This window comes from Miniopterus natalensis, chromosome 4 (genome assembly GCF_054644295.1).
Source record: "Miniopterus natalensis isolate mMinNat1 chromosome 4, mMinNat1.hap1, whole genome shotgun sequence".
Lineage (NCBI taxonomy): Eukaryota > Metazoa > Chordata > Mammalia > Chiroptera > Miniopteridae > Miniopterus > Miniopterus natalensis.
In genome coordinates this window covers 3,609,445-3,628,233 of record NC_142084.1, presented here as the reverse complement: position 1 = coordinate 3,628,233, position 18,789 = coordinate 3,609,445, and the positions used below count along the sequence as shown (strand labels likewise).

The window sequence follows — 18,789 nt, the reverse complement described above, 5'->3', positions numbered from 1 at the left end:
CATTGTATTGATATGTTAGAATAGCTGTTAATGGTTTCTTTGATAATTTTTTTTAAAAATATGTTTTTGTTGATTTCAGAGAGAGGGAGAGAGAGAGAAACATCAATGATGAGAGAGTCATTGATCGGCTGCCTCCTGCACGCCCCCAACTGGGGATGGAGTCCACAACCCGGGCATGTGCCCTGACTGGGAATCGAACAGTCATCTCCTGGATCCTAGGTCGATGCTGAACCGCTGAGCCACGCTGGCCAGGCACTTTGATAATTTTCTGAGTGAAAGCCCAGTTACTGCAATGTATTGCTCATTGATGCCTCCTATTCACAAGTGAAAATGCTTTTAGAGGAAACAATAAGTTGAACAAATTTCCAATTACTCATTCAGACCTGAAGGGGTCCTAAAGTAACATCTTTGCGGTAAAACTGATTTTTAAAAATGCTTCAGAGTTCATTACTTCCTAGCTCAATAAAATCTTTCGCTGTTAGAATCTCAGCAATATAATGACAAATTAAAAGATACAAATAATATAAATTTTTTTAAAGGAAAAAAATTTCTTTTGGTTTTTATATTAGATATTAGATATTTCTTTAAATAAAAAATTGCTGCCCAGCCAGGTGTGGCTCAGCAGTTAAGCGTCGGCCTAGGATGCAGGCGATCAGGGTTCGATTCCCAGTCAGGGCACATGCCTGGGTTGCGGGCTTGATCCCCATTCAGGGGCGTGCAGGAGGCAGCCGATCAATGACTCTCTCATCATTGATGTTTCTCTCTTTCTCTCCCTCTCTCCTCTACTCTCTCTGAAATCAATAAAGATATATTTAAAAAAAATAAATAAATAAAAATTGAAAAAAGCTTCCTGATTCAGAACTTGAGGTTCTCATCCTAAGGTGGTCTTTGTGAGACACAGTTACCAGAAACTAGATAATGAGCGGTGGTGGAGTGGCAGCTGCAGGCATCCCCTGCCAGATCATTTTAGAGAAACTGACTGTGTAAAACTGGAGGCTCTAATATAAAAGTGGCTTTAGGGTTTTTGTTTGGTAAGGAAGGAAAACCTAGCTGACAAGGGCTGTTGTATATGATGAATGGTATTTATCACTAAAGGAAAGAAATCGTTTATAACATTTTCCCATTTTACAAGATCTCTGGAGGCAGTATTTAATTGTAAAGCATATTTTTGTCAGTCACATTTGTTGACAAAAGATATGGTCAGTTTGCGTGGACGGCTCTTGCTACCAAGAAGTGTAATTATACTTTATTGTGAGAGGAGAAAAAAATAAACGCGTGTGTATATAAAATGTGCAAACATGTGTATATGTACTTACATATGTGTCTGCATATAGGTGTGTATAGTTACATGTGTGTATGCCTGGGTGTATTTGCATGCGTGTACACACATATACATGCACGTGGCTGTATGTGCGTACATGTGCATGTGTTTGTATTTGTATGTATATTACACACATTTGTGTATGTGTACGTGTGCATGGACGTGTCGTATGCATACACACACATACACTACCAGGCCAGTGACCACATCCAATTAGAAAATTCATTGATTGTCCTCTTTTTTATATTTAGTTCCAGAGATTAAATATTAGCTTTTATCAGGCATTTTGCCTTGAGAATAATGGTATTCTAGTATAATATTTAAGTCTGTATGGTTCACATAAACTTACAGCTATAAGAGCATTGAATATACTGTTCACATTAGTCAGCTGTCTCTTCCTTCCTAGTAAGTCAGATGACACGTATGCTTGACAGTTAATCACGTCTGTTCATCAGTGTGTTCAGTGCGCTCCGTGAAGAGCTGGCCTGTGCTGTGTTCATCCTGCCTCCTCTAAAAGGGTAAAATGTGTATTATCCTTGGCATTTAAAAAATTCTGGGTGTTATCATACCTGCTTTCTGTGTGTCAGAAAGTGCCTTTTATTCTCATGAACAGGCTTTCTGCTTAAGCAGCTGCACTCTGACTGGCATCTCATGTGGAGCAGTGAAAATGTGGACATAGTGACCTGTGATTTCTGATGGCCAGTAATTCCCACTTACAGCTCAGATTTTACCCATAAAGTTCTTTGTAAATACTCCCTCTTTTTTAACTAGTTGATAATTATAGCATCCTTCCTGTATGAAGGTTCGCGTAGTCGGGGCCACCTGCGCGGCCTGTCCGTTCCCATGCATGGATGACCTGAAGTTTCCCGTGGTTGTGCTGGACGAGTGCAGTCAGATAACCGAGCCGGCCTCTCTCCTCCCCATTGCCAGGTAGGCTGACAAAACTGCCACACAGGCCCTAGGGGCAGGTGCGCCACATTTCCTCGGTGCAGACTCTACCAAGCTTTTGTGAAAAGTCTTAGCAATTCAAGTACTAAACTGTTTGGTTTTTTTTTAAAGAATGCAGAGGGGAATTTTGAGGGGTTAAGGTATCAAGTTTTGTTAGATGGCAGTTTAGACATTTGGGTGATGTGATCTGTAACTGGGGTGTTCCTAGAACTGTGTACTGGGTTCTCACTAGGTGAAAGGTGCCTCTAGCTGTCGTCCAAGAACCCAGACTCTAGGAATGTTCTTCCGTTGCCTTACCTTCGTATAACTCCCATGCTTAGTTTCAGAAAACAGTTTTTAGATTATGAAAGGACATGAAGTATATAAAGAAAAATAAGTTGAAAATGATAATTTGTCTTAAAATTTAGAACACTGAACTCTTGTAGGCTATCTCAGCCACTGACACCTGCTTCTAGGGCAGGGGTGGGGAACATGGGCCCAGGGCCGTGTAAGGCCCTCGAAATCATCTGGTCTGGCCCTGCCAAGGCAACCACAGGCGGGACTCGAAATTCAATAAATCTAGCTTTTTTCATAGCAACATAAATGTATATTAAGTGAATCATCATCATAACATCAATTTTGAGGGACAAGCAAGGAATGTCCATTACGGGACAGGCAAGACACATACGAGCACATTACAGGACAGACAGATGTGCTTCTCGTCGGCTGCCCAGGGCCTGTCTGCCGGTACTGTGGTGACTCAGAGGACAGTCAGGGCCAGGCAGGCTGGGAGTGTACACGCTGAGAAAGGGTTAACACTGTGGGGAAACTACGGTGACCCCTGATGATGAGACGAGATGCGATGAGATGATTCCTCGAGATGTTGACGACCTTGCCTCTAGTGATTGAGGACGATGTTGTCAACACAGAAGATGACTGCAATCCAGCCTGTATCCACACATCTACGACGAACAATGCTTACAAAAGCAATCTCAGAGGAAGATTAAGGAAGTTACAGTGCACAGAAGAGACCTCAGGAGGCGATACGGACATTGGATATGTTCCAAATCCAAGACGCAGGATTAGAACAGCAATCAAAGCAAAATAATCACATCGCTGGCAACACACACACTGGATGGTTATTAGAACTTAAGTGGTGTGATGTCCTACAAATGGCGACTACCAGGAAGAGTTGATGCAGAGTGTCGATCTTTCCAACAGAAATGTACAAATGTTTATTTTTTTGTTCAAGTCAAAGGCAAACCTGTGTGCCTAGTTTATGGCGATGCGTTAGCAGTAATGAAAAAAGCCAATTGGGAGCATCATTACAGCTCAAAACATGCTAAACTCAATGAATTGGGAGGCCAAATGCATCTGGATAAAATCCACACTCTTCAGCGGAGTCTGAAATCAATAAGCCACTTTCACTAGGCCTTGTGACAGAGACAAAGTTATTCAGACGAGGTATGTAGTGAGTGAGCTAATCACAAAGAAGCTGAGGCCTCATATAGAGGGGGAGTTTGTGAGAGTGCACGGCGGCCTCTGCGGAGTTGTTAGCACCAGACAGTAAAATTGTCTCAGTGTGTCAATTTGTCTCAGAGAACCGTCTCAGATCAGATTATTGACTTAGCACAAGACATGGAAAAACTGAAGGATTCTGCAGGAGATTTCCAGTTTTTCTCTCTGGCTTGTGACTAGACAACAGACATAACAAATACTGCCCAACAGGCCATTTTTGTTTGTGGGATAACTGCAGAGTTTGACACGCAAGAGGAACTGCTGTCACTGGAAGCCATGCACAGCACTACAAGAGGTGAGGACTTGTTCCTGAGACTTGTTTTATCAATGAAAGGACTGGAGCTAACATTTGAAAAGTTAAGTGGCCTTACTACAGATGGAGCTCCAGCCATGGCTGGCTCGCAAAAAGGTTTAATTGTGTTTGTCAAGAAAGAACTAAATCATCTCAGTCCTTGTTTTTTTAAAAATTTTTTATATGTTTTTATTTATTTCAGAGAGGAAGGGAGAGGGAGAGAGAGATAGAAACATCAATGACGAGAGAGTCATCAATCGGCTGCCTCCTGCACAGCCCCCACTGGGGATCAAGCCCTCAACCCGGGCATGTGCCCTGACCCAGATACAAACTGATCTCCTGGTTCATAGGTCGACGCTCAACCACTGAGCCATGCCGGCTGAGTTCATCTCAGTCTTAATGCAAATGATTTAATTATATGCCACTGCGTCATACACCAAGAAAGTCTCTGTCAACAGTAGTGTCAGGCATAGATTTTGTCAAAAGCAGAGGGTTTAACAGCCGCCTGTTTAAGGTGTTACTGAATCATCTTGACTCAGGGAATAGTGACCTTGTTTATCACTGTGAAGTGTGGTGACTGAGTTGCGGGAACATGCTCATGAGGTTTTAGGAACTGGGCCATGAAGTCAAGCAGTTCATGGAGATGGAGGGAAACCTGCCAGGGAACTCAGTGATGGTAAGAGGCTGTGGGATCTAGCGTCATGGTGTACATTACCAAGTACCTCTCAAAGCTCAGCTTCAAGCTGCAGCGCCCCAACCAGCGTCTCGGCTTTCTGCTTCCAACCGTGAAATCGTTGAAGCTAAATTAAGGCTGTGGAAAGTGCAACCCCAAAGCAATACCATGGTGCCTTTCCCTGGTCTGGAAGGACCGAAGCCTTCTACAACACTTGAATATGCCCCTGGATGTGCGAAACTAATTGAGGCATTTAACAGAAGATTCAGGGACGTGAAAAGGAAACAAGTGGAACTGAACATCTTTGCCACTGGTTCAGTGTGGGCCCAACTGATGGGCCTGATAACCTACAACATGAAATCATTCTGCTACAGAGCGGTGATGAGCTGAAAGCTGGGGGCAGCAGGCTCCCGCTGCTCGAGTTCCACAAACGCTACATAAGCAGAGATGAGTTTCCCACTTTGAGGAGACATGCAATGAAATACACATCTGTGTTCTGAACAGCTTACTGCTGCGAGCAGATCTTTTCAAAACTTAGCATCTCAAAGAGTCAACTGTGCTCCAGGTTGACTGACACAAACCTGAAATAGCAGCTGCCAGTAGCAGCATCATCAGTACCAGCAAACATCACAGGCCTCACCAAAGAGAAGCAGTTCCCGCCATCACATTAGGGGTGAGTTAATTGTTTGACCAAACAGAGCAAGCTAATTTTTAATTTGATAATTTTGTATGGCCCATGAATGATGTTATAAATTTCCAAATGGCCCTTGTCAGACAAAAGGCTCCCTACCCCTGCTTTAAAGCTTCCCTCACTAAAGCATCCTGAAGGTGGCGGGATGAGTCCTGGGCTTGGACTCAATAGGCCCGTCCCCAGGTGAGGAGGGAGCCAGTCCCAGTTGTCACGATTGGCTGGGATATAGTTCCTGCATCACAAGGCTTTCACTGTTTAAACTGGGACTGTCCTGAGGAAACAAGGATGAGTCGGTCATCCTACCAGGAGCCAGGGACAAAGGAGCGCTAGGGCCCTGCGTGGAGGGTGGAGGAGTCACCCCTACTGTATACTAAACACACTGTCACGTGCTTTACTAAGTCCTCACTATACCATGCAGGGTGTGGTCATGACCGGGTCCCTGACAGAGTGCTGAAATTCGGAGAGATTAAGTAACTTTCTGTGTCCATAGAATATAATAGAGCTGAGATGTGAATGTAGGTTTTTGAAATATGGGTTCCCAGACCCAATTCCAATGTGGGGTAGGGGAGGAGGAAGGGTTCCCCGGCCTCCAACAAGCAGTTCTGACACCAGTAGGGTGTCCAGGAATCAACTCCATTCTGACACTACCTACCCGCAGACACTGTCAGATCCACATGGTAAGGGCTCAGTCCTGCAAGGCCCCACTTCAGGCGCCAGCGGCAAGTCCTGGGCTTCTGACCAGCTGGGAACAGACTGGAGGCTCCAGTGACCCCTCCAGCTCAATGCCAGCCGCTAGTCTAGGCTATTACTTGCAATTCTGACCGACTGGCTATGAATCAGAGGTTCCGACGGCCCCTCTTTGGGTTCCATTAATTTTCCAGAGCGGCTCGCAGAACTCAGAAACACGTCACTTATTAGATCGCTGGCTCGTTGTGAAGACGTCACTCAGGAACGGCCAGGTGGGGTTGGTGTGCAGGACAAGTGTGTGGGGGAGGGGCACAGAGCTGCCAAACCCTCTCCAGCCACCACTCTCCCCACGTCTCCACGAGGTCACCAACCTGGAGCTCTGAATCCTTTTGGGTTTTTATGGAGGCTTCATTACATGCACATGATTGATTAGCTCATTGACCACTGGTGATCGATTCAACTTCCAGCCCCTCGCTCCCCCTGGAGGTTGAGGTTGGGCCTGGGGCTGAAAGTTCCATCCCTCCAATCACATGGTTCCCCTGGCAACCAGTCCCCATCCTTAGGTGCTTTGCAAAAGTCGCCTCATTCACGGAACAAAAGACCTTGATCTCTTTCAACACTTTGGAAATTCCAAGGAATTCTGGGGCTGTGAGCCAGGAATTGTGGATGAAAACCAGATGTGTACAACAAATAGATTTTGGTCATCTGAATGATCAAATATATATATTTCTTATAAATTACAATATTGCAGTTTTTCTACAAAACTTGGGCATTTTCCCTGTCTTATTCCTACTTGGAAAGATATTTAGCTCCTGAGAGCCTAATTTACTTCTAAGAATTTAAGGCAAATGACTTCTAAGAAAGCTTCTAAGTCTACATTTATTGATTCTAAAAATCATTGTTTCTCAAAGTGTGTTCTGTGAAATACAGATTCCATGCAGAGGAAGGGCACGTAGTAGGCTTTATGTGGAAAAAATAAAGTTATATAAAGGATTTCTTTACTGCATAACTTCAAAGCCTTTTAATACACTCATTAGCACTGTTAAGTTTGTCCTCAGAGCAGGCATGGTATTCTAATTCTTTGAAATGCATTTTAGAAAATAGGGCAGTAAATGTCATAGCTTTTCCTGTCACTTGGTCTAACTTTAGGATTCTGTTTTCAGATTCGAATGTGAAAAGCTGATTCTTGTTGGAGACCCCAAACAACTTCCTCCCACTCTCCAGGGATCCGATGCCGCTCATGAAAATGGATTGGAACAAACTCTCTTTGATCGACTTTGCTTAATGGTACTACTGCTAAACTCACCCAGATTACCACTTCCTGGTTACACACTGTGCAGGTTGCTAGAAAACGAAAATATTGGAAGACCTAGCCCCTGCCCTAAAATAATTTTAATTGGACTTGTTTAGAAAGCAGCCATCTTAAAGATAAGTTGAAAGGTTAACATCGGTGGTGTGCGGGCAGCTAGATAGCCTCTCAGATGGAGAGTAAAGAAAAATAGAATTTATTTAAGGAAAGGGGATGGAGGATGGGTATCCAAAGGGAAGGGCTACACAGCACTGAGCCCAAGGGTGCTGGGTCCAGGATGGCAGCAAAATACACTCGGGGCAGTGAGGCAGGGAGGGTGCATGCAAGTGGCAGCAGGAGAGCCTGGCTGGGCTGCTCTGGCCCCTGAGAGGTCAGAGAGAGGGGGCCTGAGAGACAGGGTCAGGGGGTGAGCCCTGGTCGAGCGGCTGCTGCCCATTGCTCCCTTGGTTGCAAATCTCCTGGGGTCCCCTTGGAGGGATGGAGATGGCGCCGGCATGCTCCCCTGGTGGGAAGGGCGCACTGGGTCCTTTGTCCTGAGTGTATTTCTCTCTTTCTTGTAGGCGGGAATCTTAGGGGTGGTCTCAGGGGAGGGTCCAATAGAATATTCATCTGCTTTCCAGGTGAGCCCTTTCAGGGTCCTGGCCTCCACGGACTGGTCGGTGCCAGGACAAGGGGGTCATTAGTCCGTGTGGCTGGTCCTGAGGCAGCCACTGCGCCACTTGTCTGGTTTTGCTGCTTTTTGGGCCTGGAGCTGAAACACAACTGAGACCTGGATGTTATCTTTAGGGAAGAAACGCTCAGGGGTCTAAACCACATGACCAGGAATGTGCTGGGGGAGGAAAGGTCCCCTGGGGACAAGGGTCTTGTTTTCCCAGTTTTGCCCCTTGCTAGGCATCCGGAGCCTTCTGCCCTGGTGAGTCTCTGTACCTGGCCCTTTGTCCTTGCTCTGCTCATGTCTGTCTGACATAAGTAGAACCCCATAATTTAAGTGCCCCTTTATAAAATGAATCTTTTTCCTGTGTATTTTAGTCGTAGGTAGAAGTACATTGCTTTTGCTCTAAAATTAAAAAAACCTTATAATCCCTCTATTACCCACGTCCTCTGTTTCAGAGTTCTCCCTCACTTTTAAACTTTTTGTTGTTATTTTTTTGTTAACCCTCACCTGAGGATATTTTTTCCATTGCTTTTCAGAGAGAGAGAGAAAGAAACATATTGATTGGCTGCCTCCCACACACGCCCTGACCCGGGCCAGGGATTGAGCCTGCAACCAAGGTACATGCCCTTGACGGGAATGGAACCCAGGACCCTTCAGTCCTCAGGCTGACACTCCAACCACTGAGCCAAACCAGCCAGAGCCCATTAATATATTTTTAACTGAGGTGACATTCACGTAACATAGACTTAGCCATCCTAAAGTAAGTGGCATTTATTACATTCACAGTGCCGTGCACCCACTCCCTACCTCTGCTCCCTCCTCCCTCCTGGCCCTGGCCACCATCAGTGTGCTCCCAGTGTGTGGATTTGTCTGTTCCGGGTGCTTCATGTATCACAGTCTTACAGCCTTCATATCATGCAGCTGGGAACCACACAATGTGTGACCTTGTGTCTGGCTTCTTTTACTCAGCACACCCTTGAGGCTCGTCCACACTGCAGCACGTGTCAGTACTGTCACACTGTAGTCGCCCCTTATCAGAGGGAACACGTCCCAAGTCCCCAGTGGATGCCTGCAGCTTCGATGGGAACCCTACATATGCTGGTTTTTTTCCTATACACACATACACTGTGGCCTATTCACATTTCCAGCATCACTACTATTGTGCTTTGGGGACATTATTAAGAAAATCAGGGTGACTTGAACGCATGCCCTGTGATACTGTGGCAGCCCATCTGATAACTTGAGACGGCTAAGTGTCTGCAGGGTGGACACGCTGGACAAAGGGATGATTTGGGAGGGATAGGTCCAGATGGTGCAAGATTTCATCCCCCTACTTATTAGATAGTAAATCTAAGGTTTGACATGTTTCATATTTTATAATTTTATGGTATAATAGTAATTTACTATGAAAATATTTTCAGTAATTAAATTATTATTTATTGTCTGCTTTGTCATGTTTCTACTCTGTTTACTAAGAGCATAACACGGTAACACTTTTAACTTAAAATATTACCTTTTTTTCCTTAAGAGAAAGTGTCATTTTAAGTTCTTATTTTTCTGCATTTAAATGTTTTAGGGTCACAAGCCAGTTCTGTTGAGAACCCAGTACCGATGCCACCCCGCAATCACTGCTGTCGCTAATGACCTGTTCTATGGTGGGAGCCTCAGGGATGGCGTCTCTGAGGCCGAGAGGGGCCCCCTGCTGGACTGGCTGCCCACCCTGTGCTTCTACAATGTCCAAGGACGCGAGCAGGTGAGCGCCGTCAGCGCAAGGGCTGCACCACGCAGTCTCCTGGTTAATGTTATGGCTGTGGTCTGTGGTTTTCTCGGTCTTTTCTCGCCATTCTGGGAAGTGTAATTTCAGGTCTGTTTTTCATTCCAGATGGAAGGAGGTAACAGCTTTCATAATGAGGCGGAAGCTGCTTTCACACTGACGCTGATTCGGTCCCTGGTTGCAAGTGGAGTTGCTGGCTCCATGATTGGGGTGATAACACTGTACAGGGCCCAGCTGGTCAAGGTTTGTGCTCCATTCTAGGACTTCATTGTGTACCAAACAAAATTTTCCATCACAGCGTTTGATATATTTGTAAGGGTTTGGTTTAGTGCTTGGAATCTTTTGGGACAGTAATTAATGTATTCAAAAAGGAACATTCTGATTTTTGTGTGGTCTGGCTTTTTTTCTGTATAATTAAATGTAAACCTAACAAGGTTTAATTAAATTCAGTTTACAGCTGTTGGGGCAAAAATGCAAATAAACAAATTAGAGGGAAGAAAATGTGTGTGTGCTTCATGTTTCGGGACAGATGGGATTGACTCTGTTTTCCAAACTGTTCCCTCATTATTACTACATTTTATCAGTAAGTCAAGGACAAACACCAGATAGTAACGTACCTATGAGCCAACTGCATGTAACTAGTTTATTTTTTAGTATTTTCGCATTTCATTGTTAGTTTATCAGCTCCGACTTAGCATATCCAAATGAGCTTCCTAGCAATAGATTAAATCATTGCTTTCATTCTGCCTCATCATTTATGTTGTCATCTAGTTATGTGTCTATCATTTTAGAAACTGGGCAAATCTATGCGAGTCGCAGAAAAGAAAGTGAAATTTCCACTTTAGTTAATACAGCTGTGAGGGGCTCCATCTCTGTTTCTTCATGGTCCCTGAAGGGTGTGACCGTCTCCTTCCCCCCACAGCTGTGCCACCTGCTCGGTGCTGTGGACTCCGACCGCCCCAGCCTCAGAGCCGTCCAGGTGTCCACGGTGGACGCCTTCCAGGGAGCGGAAAAGGAGGTCATCGTCCTGTCCTGTGTGCGGACGAGACAGGTGGGGTTCATTGACTCGGAGAAGAGAATGAATGTGGCCCTGACCCGAGGCAAAAGGCATCTACTGATCGTGGGGAACTTGGCCTGTTTGAGGAAAAACCGGCTGTGGGGGCGTGTGATCCAGCACTGCGAAGGTAAAAGGGAAGGGCGTCCGGCTCCACCGTTCTGGATTAAAACTGGCTTTGGGGTTGTCCTTGGAGGGGCTCGGGCAGGGGCGGCTCTGACTGCCACCCGGGAGGAGACTGAATGGCGGGGGCCACTGTGAAATCGTCGCCTCACAGTTTGTGCCTTTCTAGGAAGGGAAGATGGGTTGCAGCACGCGAGCCAGTGCGAGCCACGGCTGCACCAGCTCCTGGAAGATCACCTTGGAAAACAAGCGGAAGGAAAGCAGACGAAAGAGTGGGAAAGACAAATGTGAAGACAAGTCTCATTCACAAAGGGGCTGGTGTAGTTCGCTCCGTAGAAACAGGCTCGTCTTCCACCGCATACTTCTTTTATTTTTATTACCCCAAAACCTCTGTTCTCAGGAAAATACTTCATGATATTTAAATAACATTAAAGAAAGACATAAAAGTTTACTCTTCAAAAAAGTACACATTACTTATATAAAAAATGATTTTTCCCCCTAAAAATTAAGAATTTGCTTAAAAAATAAATTTTACAAGGGGCAGGGGGAAGCCTCATGGCTCTTCAGAGTTACTTCAAAGTAAGTGGGCCCCTCAGAGGCTTACCTGGTAGACCGCTGCACAGCTGCAGCGCCCCCGAGGGGGGCTCCGTCAGGCTGCAGCCAGCCCCTGCTGCTTTCTAAGTAAAACTGCTCACGCTCAGGCTTCTACTCGGTCACGAGGAGAGACAGAGCTCGCTCCCGGAGAGGCCGTGCCCGGCAGTCGTGAGTCTGCAGGTGGATGAAGGGGGGCGGAAGGAAGACGGGAGGGAAGGACTACCTTTGGTTCATTTCCTTCTAGCCTTTTCCTATGCATTTATTTGCCCAATAGTTATTGGTATATATAGTGTATAATGGTTTTTTAAAATATTTATTGTAAAAAATAAATTCTGCTTGTAGAAAATCCTTGCCTCCGTCTTTATGCTTAATGCTCTGTATCTGAGTACAGTGAACAGTTTGTCATGGTTCTTAAACGTTATTAACGAGGGAACAGGGACTCCCACATGGCAAATGGCAGGGGCTTCATGGTTACTGATAACAATGACATCCTTACCTGTTAAAAAATCTGTGACCCAAGTCACTCAACATTCATTTCAGAGATGTGAAAAATTGCTTACTTGAATTATTTTGGAAAAAAAAACACCAGTCAACTCTTATGTTTTGGAAAAAATTAGTTATGTTCTGACAAACAAGACTTGTTTCGTAACCCTCCACCCTTGTCCCAAACGTGGGCTGACCTGACAGTTGCTCTGGCAGCCTCTGCCCAGGCCAGCAGGCTCGGCCGCGCAGCTAGTCCCTTCCCAGCCCAGCTGGTATCTCACCCACACGCACACTGGGGCCTGAGCTCTGCTGCCCAGCTCCCCCCGTGTTTCATTTCTTAATTTTGAGCCAGTTCTTAGCCAGCTGGAGTGGAGTTTCAAATAACTTTTTTCTAGAAGAGTCTGTGGACCGTACACACCTGCGGCAGTGTCGGAAGGATGTGTTTCTCTCGGATCACTGGGTAGGAAGCGGCCTGAGCACATGGGAATCGCCCACCTGCGCACCTGGTGACACTTGATCCCGGCTCAGGGCCACAGCTGGAGGGCAGGGCTCCCAGTCTAACCTGACTGGTTCTCCCTAAAACCGCTCCGACTCTGGCCGTGCTGTCCTTAGTTCCCACCCACTCTGCCTCTCCCTTGGTCCGTTTTCAAGAAGAGCTGCTTTCTGCTAGGCTGGGGAGAGGTCCGGATGGGTAGAGCGGCAGCCTCCCCGCGTGCCCTGACCCTGGGCTGGAGGCTTCTCTGGCGGGCTGTCCTGTGCCTCGCGGGCTGCATGGCTGCATCTCTGCTCTGCGCCACTAGATGCCAGTTGTACCTTCCCCCACACATGGACACCTGAAAGTGTCCCCAGGTGTTGCCACATGTCCTGAGTTGGTGTGAGCCCCAGCCATGGTCGAGGTGTGTGTGGAAGGAAACCAAGCGACGTGGTTTTTCTCTATCTCCCTTCCATTCTCTCTGAAAAAGGAATGGAAAAAATACCCTCAGATGCAGATTTAAAAGACAAAAATGAACAGGAACGTATTGAAATCTTTCAAAGAGCTCCCATTCCTTCAGCAGCCTGTCCGCCTGGGACACAGCAGGTACGGATGTTATGGACTAGAGAGCGATACGACTGTTTTTGTTAAGGAGTGGCTATCTCTTACAATTACCTAATTTTTTTCTAGTTTACAGTCTATATACATGTTTTTTCTTTTTTTTGGAAGGAGAATCTTTTTCTTTTTTGATAAGTTGACACTCGGGGTTTGTTTGTCTTTTCACCTTTGGACCCTCCCTCCACCCATTTCTCCTCCCCCAGCCCTGGAACCCACCAACCTGCTCTTCGTATCTGTGCGCTTGTTCTGTTTTGTTTTTGTTTTAGATCCCACATGTAAGCGAGATCATGCTGTATTTGTCTTTCTCTGACTTACTTTACTTAGTATAATGACCTCACAGTCCATCAATGTCGCAAAGGGCAAGATTTTGCTCTTTTGCGGCTGAGTGATGTTCCACTGTGTGTGTATTACGCACTCATCCATGTCTGGGCCATTGTAAATAATGCTCCAGTGAACATGGGGTGCACATATCTGTAAAATTTGTGTCTACCTATATAACTTATGGCACATAAGTTATAGTACAATTAGCAGAGTTCTAAAACCTAATTAACAGAAAAACATTGGTGTTGCAGAATTGCTTCTGGGCTGAGCATTTCAGGTTTTTCTGCTTACTTCACCATATTAAGCACTTCAGGAAAATCCAAGTAAAGTGTGTGGATAAACAGGGAAAGATGGAAAGCGCTCAGTCTGTTCTTCCCTCCCCCCGGGGGAGGTTTGCAGGCCAGGCTTCCTTCCCCTCTGGGTGGACATGACTCAGTGGACATGGTGTTAGTGGTTTTCCTCTGGTTCCCTGGTTCCCATCCTGGAGAGAGACCTGCTTGGACCGGGTCCCAGCGCCACCCCAGGTGCGCTGTCTGCTGCAGCAGGCCTGGTGTGTCCATCAGCACAGTCAGGCCACACTCAGCCCTGCCCAGGGCCACCTCAGCCAACCGGGAGGGGCCGTAGCTCTCCTTCCTTCCTTCAGGGCCTAGTAAGAGGAGCCAGGGAGCTACTGACTTTCTTAGATGAAAACCTGAGTGGGTCTTGGTGACCACTGTAGCAGTGTCTTTGGTTTGTGATACCTGTTGAGCCAAATCATACTATCTGAACCCTGAATATGACCTTTTATTTCTATTTTCAAGAAGAAAAAGGCCATAACAATAGTTGATATAGAAAAACCTCCAAAATCCAGACTAATGCCAGCTTTATCTTTTTTCAATCTCAGATTTCAAGACTGGATAGATACAAATTGAATGTTTAGGAGTATTCCATTCAATAAACAACAAATACTAACATTTCTCATGATTTTACACTCAGTAACAAGCCAGTTCTACAGTGAGAGCTGCTACATATCTATAGATAGCAATACTGTTAAAACCGTGGTCTCCCCCTTGTGTTCAGCAGGTGATACAATGTATAAGAATAGTCTCTGGATTTTTATTTATGGAAAAGGTCTATTTATGCATCACATTGAAATAGAATGAAATTTCTAGGCTTTAAGCCATTCATCAGTTGCCTTTCCTTTACAGGGTATGTGTGGGAGGTTTTCTCAAGATTCTTTCACAGACATTAATCCCTAGTGAGGAGGACAGGCGCTTTCCCCATCTGATGAACCATGAAGCCAAGGGTCAGAGAAATGGAAGCAAGATCCACCTAACTTACAGGATGAGTGCAAGGCGGGGCCAGAACCCAGACCCATCCCACAGGCTCGTCTGCCCAGCCTGCGGTCCTCTCACGCAACCAAACACTTCACTATCATTTGCCTTGTAACAATTCATCAACTATTTACTTGCAGTCTATCTACCTTCCTGGGAAGTATATTTTACTAGAGAAATGGGATTATTGACTCCTTTGAAGTCTAGATTTGCTACTAGAACATCCAGTTTGCTACTTATTGCAAGAAAAACTGATTGTTAACAAAAATGTATTAATAGCTTAAGCTGGTGATTCTTTTATTATCGAAAGTTGATTAAAAAATAATTTGTTTCATGCTCAGCTCTGCAGCCAACCCCTATCCTTATGAACATACATTTCAACATGTTGAAGTTACTTTTGAAAAGTCACAATTTAAAACCTGAGATTGTGAAGCCAGCTTGAAACTTAGTAATAAAACGTAACTTTTGGTGTTCTTTAACATTTGAACAAAAAGAGTATTTGACAAGTTGGAGATGCCAAAGCAGGCCCCAAATGCTGCCTTCTCTCGGACTGTTTACAGACAGCTGTGAAGTAGCTTTGTGCTAACTCAATTCTCTTATATTAAATAAGTATTAAATGGAAATTGGTGATTTACTTGACAGATATTGGACCCTGAAAATTAAATAATTGTTCTAAAAACATTAGCTCAACACTGATTTGAAATGCCTGCTTTGTAATTAGTCTTGAGTGAGATGTATATTTAGTTTAAGTTGTGTTTTGGTTTATTTTAGCATGACTTGGTTATAAAGTACAGGAAAAATACAACCCAAACAGTTCTGCCACCTCTGAATTCCTTTCATCCTGAACCACTAGTTAAGACAGTATTTTTAAACTCTTCTGTTAGTCTTAATTATTGATTTTCCTTACTATTCTTTCAAATCAGGTGAATCTGTTCCAATTTCCCATTAAATAAAGGGGTGTGTGTGTGTGTGTGTGTGTGAGAGAGAGAGAGAGAGAGAGAGTCGGAGAATGTGTGTGTGAGTGTGTATGTGTGTGACCAGATGACACCCATTGGTCTGTGGCTTCTTTCAGGTATCATAGGCCCAGTGCTTTGAGTGGACAGTAGTGATATTCCTGACCCACGTGGTGACATCAGGTGAGTACAGATTCAGACTGTTAGGCAGGTGCCATGAACAGCAGTCAGGGTGATTGCTGAGTCTAGACCTTGCTGTATGAAACTTGTTTTCATATGCTGGGCCTACTGCAAAAGCAAGCTGTCTCCCTAGAAAAGCCCTTAGCATGTCAGCGAGAGTTGTTTCAAATTCCTGGTTTGCTGAGTACAAACACCTGCCATGTCTGGTTCTGATGCCTGCTCCGTCTCTTCAACTTATATGTTTTGCCCTTTGGTGTGCCTTGTAATTATTTCTTTTATTATTATTTTTTAAATTTATATTTATTGTTGAAAGTATTACAGATGTCCCCTTTCCCCCGCATTGATTCCCTCCACAGTGCACCTCTCCCCCCAGGCCTTCCCCACACTATTGCCTGTGTCCATGGGTTATGCACATATGCATGTAAGTTCTTAGGTTAATTTCTCTCCATCCATCCCTCCCTTCCCTCTGAGATTCCTTAGTCTGTTCCATGCTTCTATGTCTCTGGATCTGTTTTGTACATCAGTTTATTGTATTTATTAGATTCCACATATGAGTAAGATCATGCTGGTATTCCATGGTGTAAATGTGTGAGAAGATGCTTCATATGATTTCAATCTTCTTGAACTTGTAGAGGCTTGTTTTGTGTCCTAACATGTGATCTCTCTTTGAGAATGTCCCATGTGCACTTGAGGAGAATGCATGTTCTGCAGCTTTGGGGTGAAATATTCTATAAATGTCAATTAAATCCATCTGATCTAGTGTGTCATTTAGAGTCACTGTTTCCATGTTGATTTTTGTCTGGAAGATCTATCCAATGAAATCAGTAGGGTGTTAAAGTCCCTACTATGACTGTATTGCTGTCAATCTCTCCCTTAAAGCCCTACCAAAGATTTTTTTTTTTTTTTTTTTTCCAGCCTGTGGACGACTTTTGTTCTGAGGTGGGTCTCTTGTAGACAGCATATATTTGGGTCATGTTTTTTATCCACTCAGCCACCCTATGTCTTTTTATTGGAGCATTTAATCCATTTATATTTAAGGTTATTATTGATCAGTACTTATCTATTCCCATTTTATTTCTTTATGCCTATGTTTCTCTATTTCTACTTCTAATTACAGCAGTCCCTTTAACATTTCCTGCAGTGCTTTTTGTCTGGGAAGCTCGTTATTTCACCATCTATCTTGAATCATAACCTTGCTGGAGAGAGTAGTCTTGGTTTCAGATCCTTGCTTTTCATTACCTTGAATACTTCATGCCATTCCCTTCTGGCCTGTAGAGTTTCTGATGAGAAGTCAGCTGACAGCCTTATGGGAACACCTTTGTAAGTGACAGATTGCTTTTCTCTTGCTGCCTTTAAGATTCTCTCTGTCTTAAATTTTTGGCATTTTAATTATGATGTGTCTGGGTGTGGGCCTCTTTGGGTTCTTCTTGCTTGGGACTCTCTGTGCTTCCTGAATTTGTGTGACTTTTTCCCTGACCAGGTTAGGGAAGTTTTCTGCCATTATTTTTTCAAACAGGTTTCCTAACCCTTGCTTGCTTTCTAGATCTTTTGGCACTCCTATGATGTAACTGTTATGTTTCATGTTGTCCCACAGCTCCCTTAGACCATCTTCCTGTTTTTTAATTGTCTTTTCTTTTTGGATCTCTCATTGAGTGACTTTTTCTACCCTGTCTTCTAATTTGTTGACCCAGTCCTCAGCTTCCTCTAATCTGCTGCTTATTCCTTCCAGTGTGTGTGTGTGTGTGTGTGTGTGTGTGTGTGTGTGTGTGTGTGTTTAGAATACTTTTATTGATCTCAGAGATAGGAAGGGAGAAGAGAGAGAGAGAAACATCAATGATGAGAGACAGTCATTGATTAGCTGTCTCCTGTAGGCCCCCAACTGGAGATCGAGCCTGCAACCCAGGCATGTGCTCTGACTGGGAATCAAACCACTATCTCCTGGATCCTAGGTCGATGCTCAACTGCTGAGCCATGCCCAGCTCAGCGCAGTGGGTTTTTTTAATTATTATTTCATGTCATTCTTAATTCCCTTCATAGATTCCATTTCTTTTCTCAGACTGCTCAGCATCCTTATGATCAATATTCTGAACTCTATATCTGATAGCTTGCTCATCTGCATTTCATTTAGTTCTTCATCTGGAGAATTTTTTGTTCTTTCATTTTCTTTCATTTGGGGCTTATTTTTTTGTCTCCCCATTTTGGCTGTTTATTTGGGTTTGTTTCTATGTATTAGGTAGATGTGCTAGGATTCCCATTCTTTTGGATGGTCTCTGGTGCAGGCCAATGTCAGAGGCTGTTTGTGACTGGCCTTGAGTAACCTATTCAGAGTTTTCTGCACTCCCCAGTTTGTGGTTTCCTCTGCTGGGGCTTGGTGTGTTTAGACAGGACCAAAATGCACACTAAAGTCTGCTTTTCCAAGCCCTGGGTCCAAAAGCAAATCAGGCAGAGACTCAAAGCACCCAGAGGCTGTTATTCACTCTCTCAAAGAGCCTCAGGCTGTAGAAACTCCACAGGATGGGGTGAGGGGTTTTCCAACAGGGTGGGGCAATTGGTTTCCCCCAGGCAAAAGCTGCTTGAACAGTAAATGTATTCTTGAGAAAGATGTCCTCTGTCATATTGAGGAATGACTCAGCACAAGAATCCAGATGGCTGCCCTCTGAGCTCTATCTCCCATGAGCTAACACCCATGGATTCTCCTTACACAGCTCTAGTACACTCTGCCCTCCCCTCACTGGAGCCTAAGGTAAGTGACTGCACATGAAACTTTGTGCACTGGCCTTTTAAGAGGGGGGCCTGCATTTCCAGCCATCTCTCCCTGGCAGACAGAACCC

General features: G+C 44.7%; 1 protein-coding gene across 1 annotated transcript in view; it reads left to right on the top strand.

The window, feature by feature from the left end:
* ZGRF1 (zinc finger GRF-type containing 1) overlaps positions 1-12,105 on the top strand; it is a 39,685-nt gene extending 27,580 nt beyond the window's left edge. The window contains 7 exon segments of the mRNA XM_087816205.1: positions 2,124-2,251; positions 7,273-7,396; positions 9,650-9,826; positions 9,956-10,090; positions 10,770-11,031; positions 11,194-11,287; positions 11,289-12,105. Coding sequence (XP_087672331.1) covers positions 2,124-2,251; positions 7,273-7,396; positions 9,650-9,826; positions 9,956-10,090; positions 10,770-11,031; positions 11,194-11,287; positions 11,289-11,439 — 1,071 coding nt within the window. The 3' untranslated portion in view covers positions 11,440-12,105.
* Positions 12,106-18,789: the final 6,684 nt, after the last annotated feature.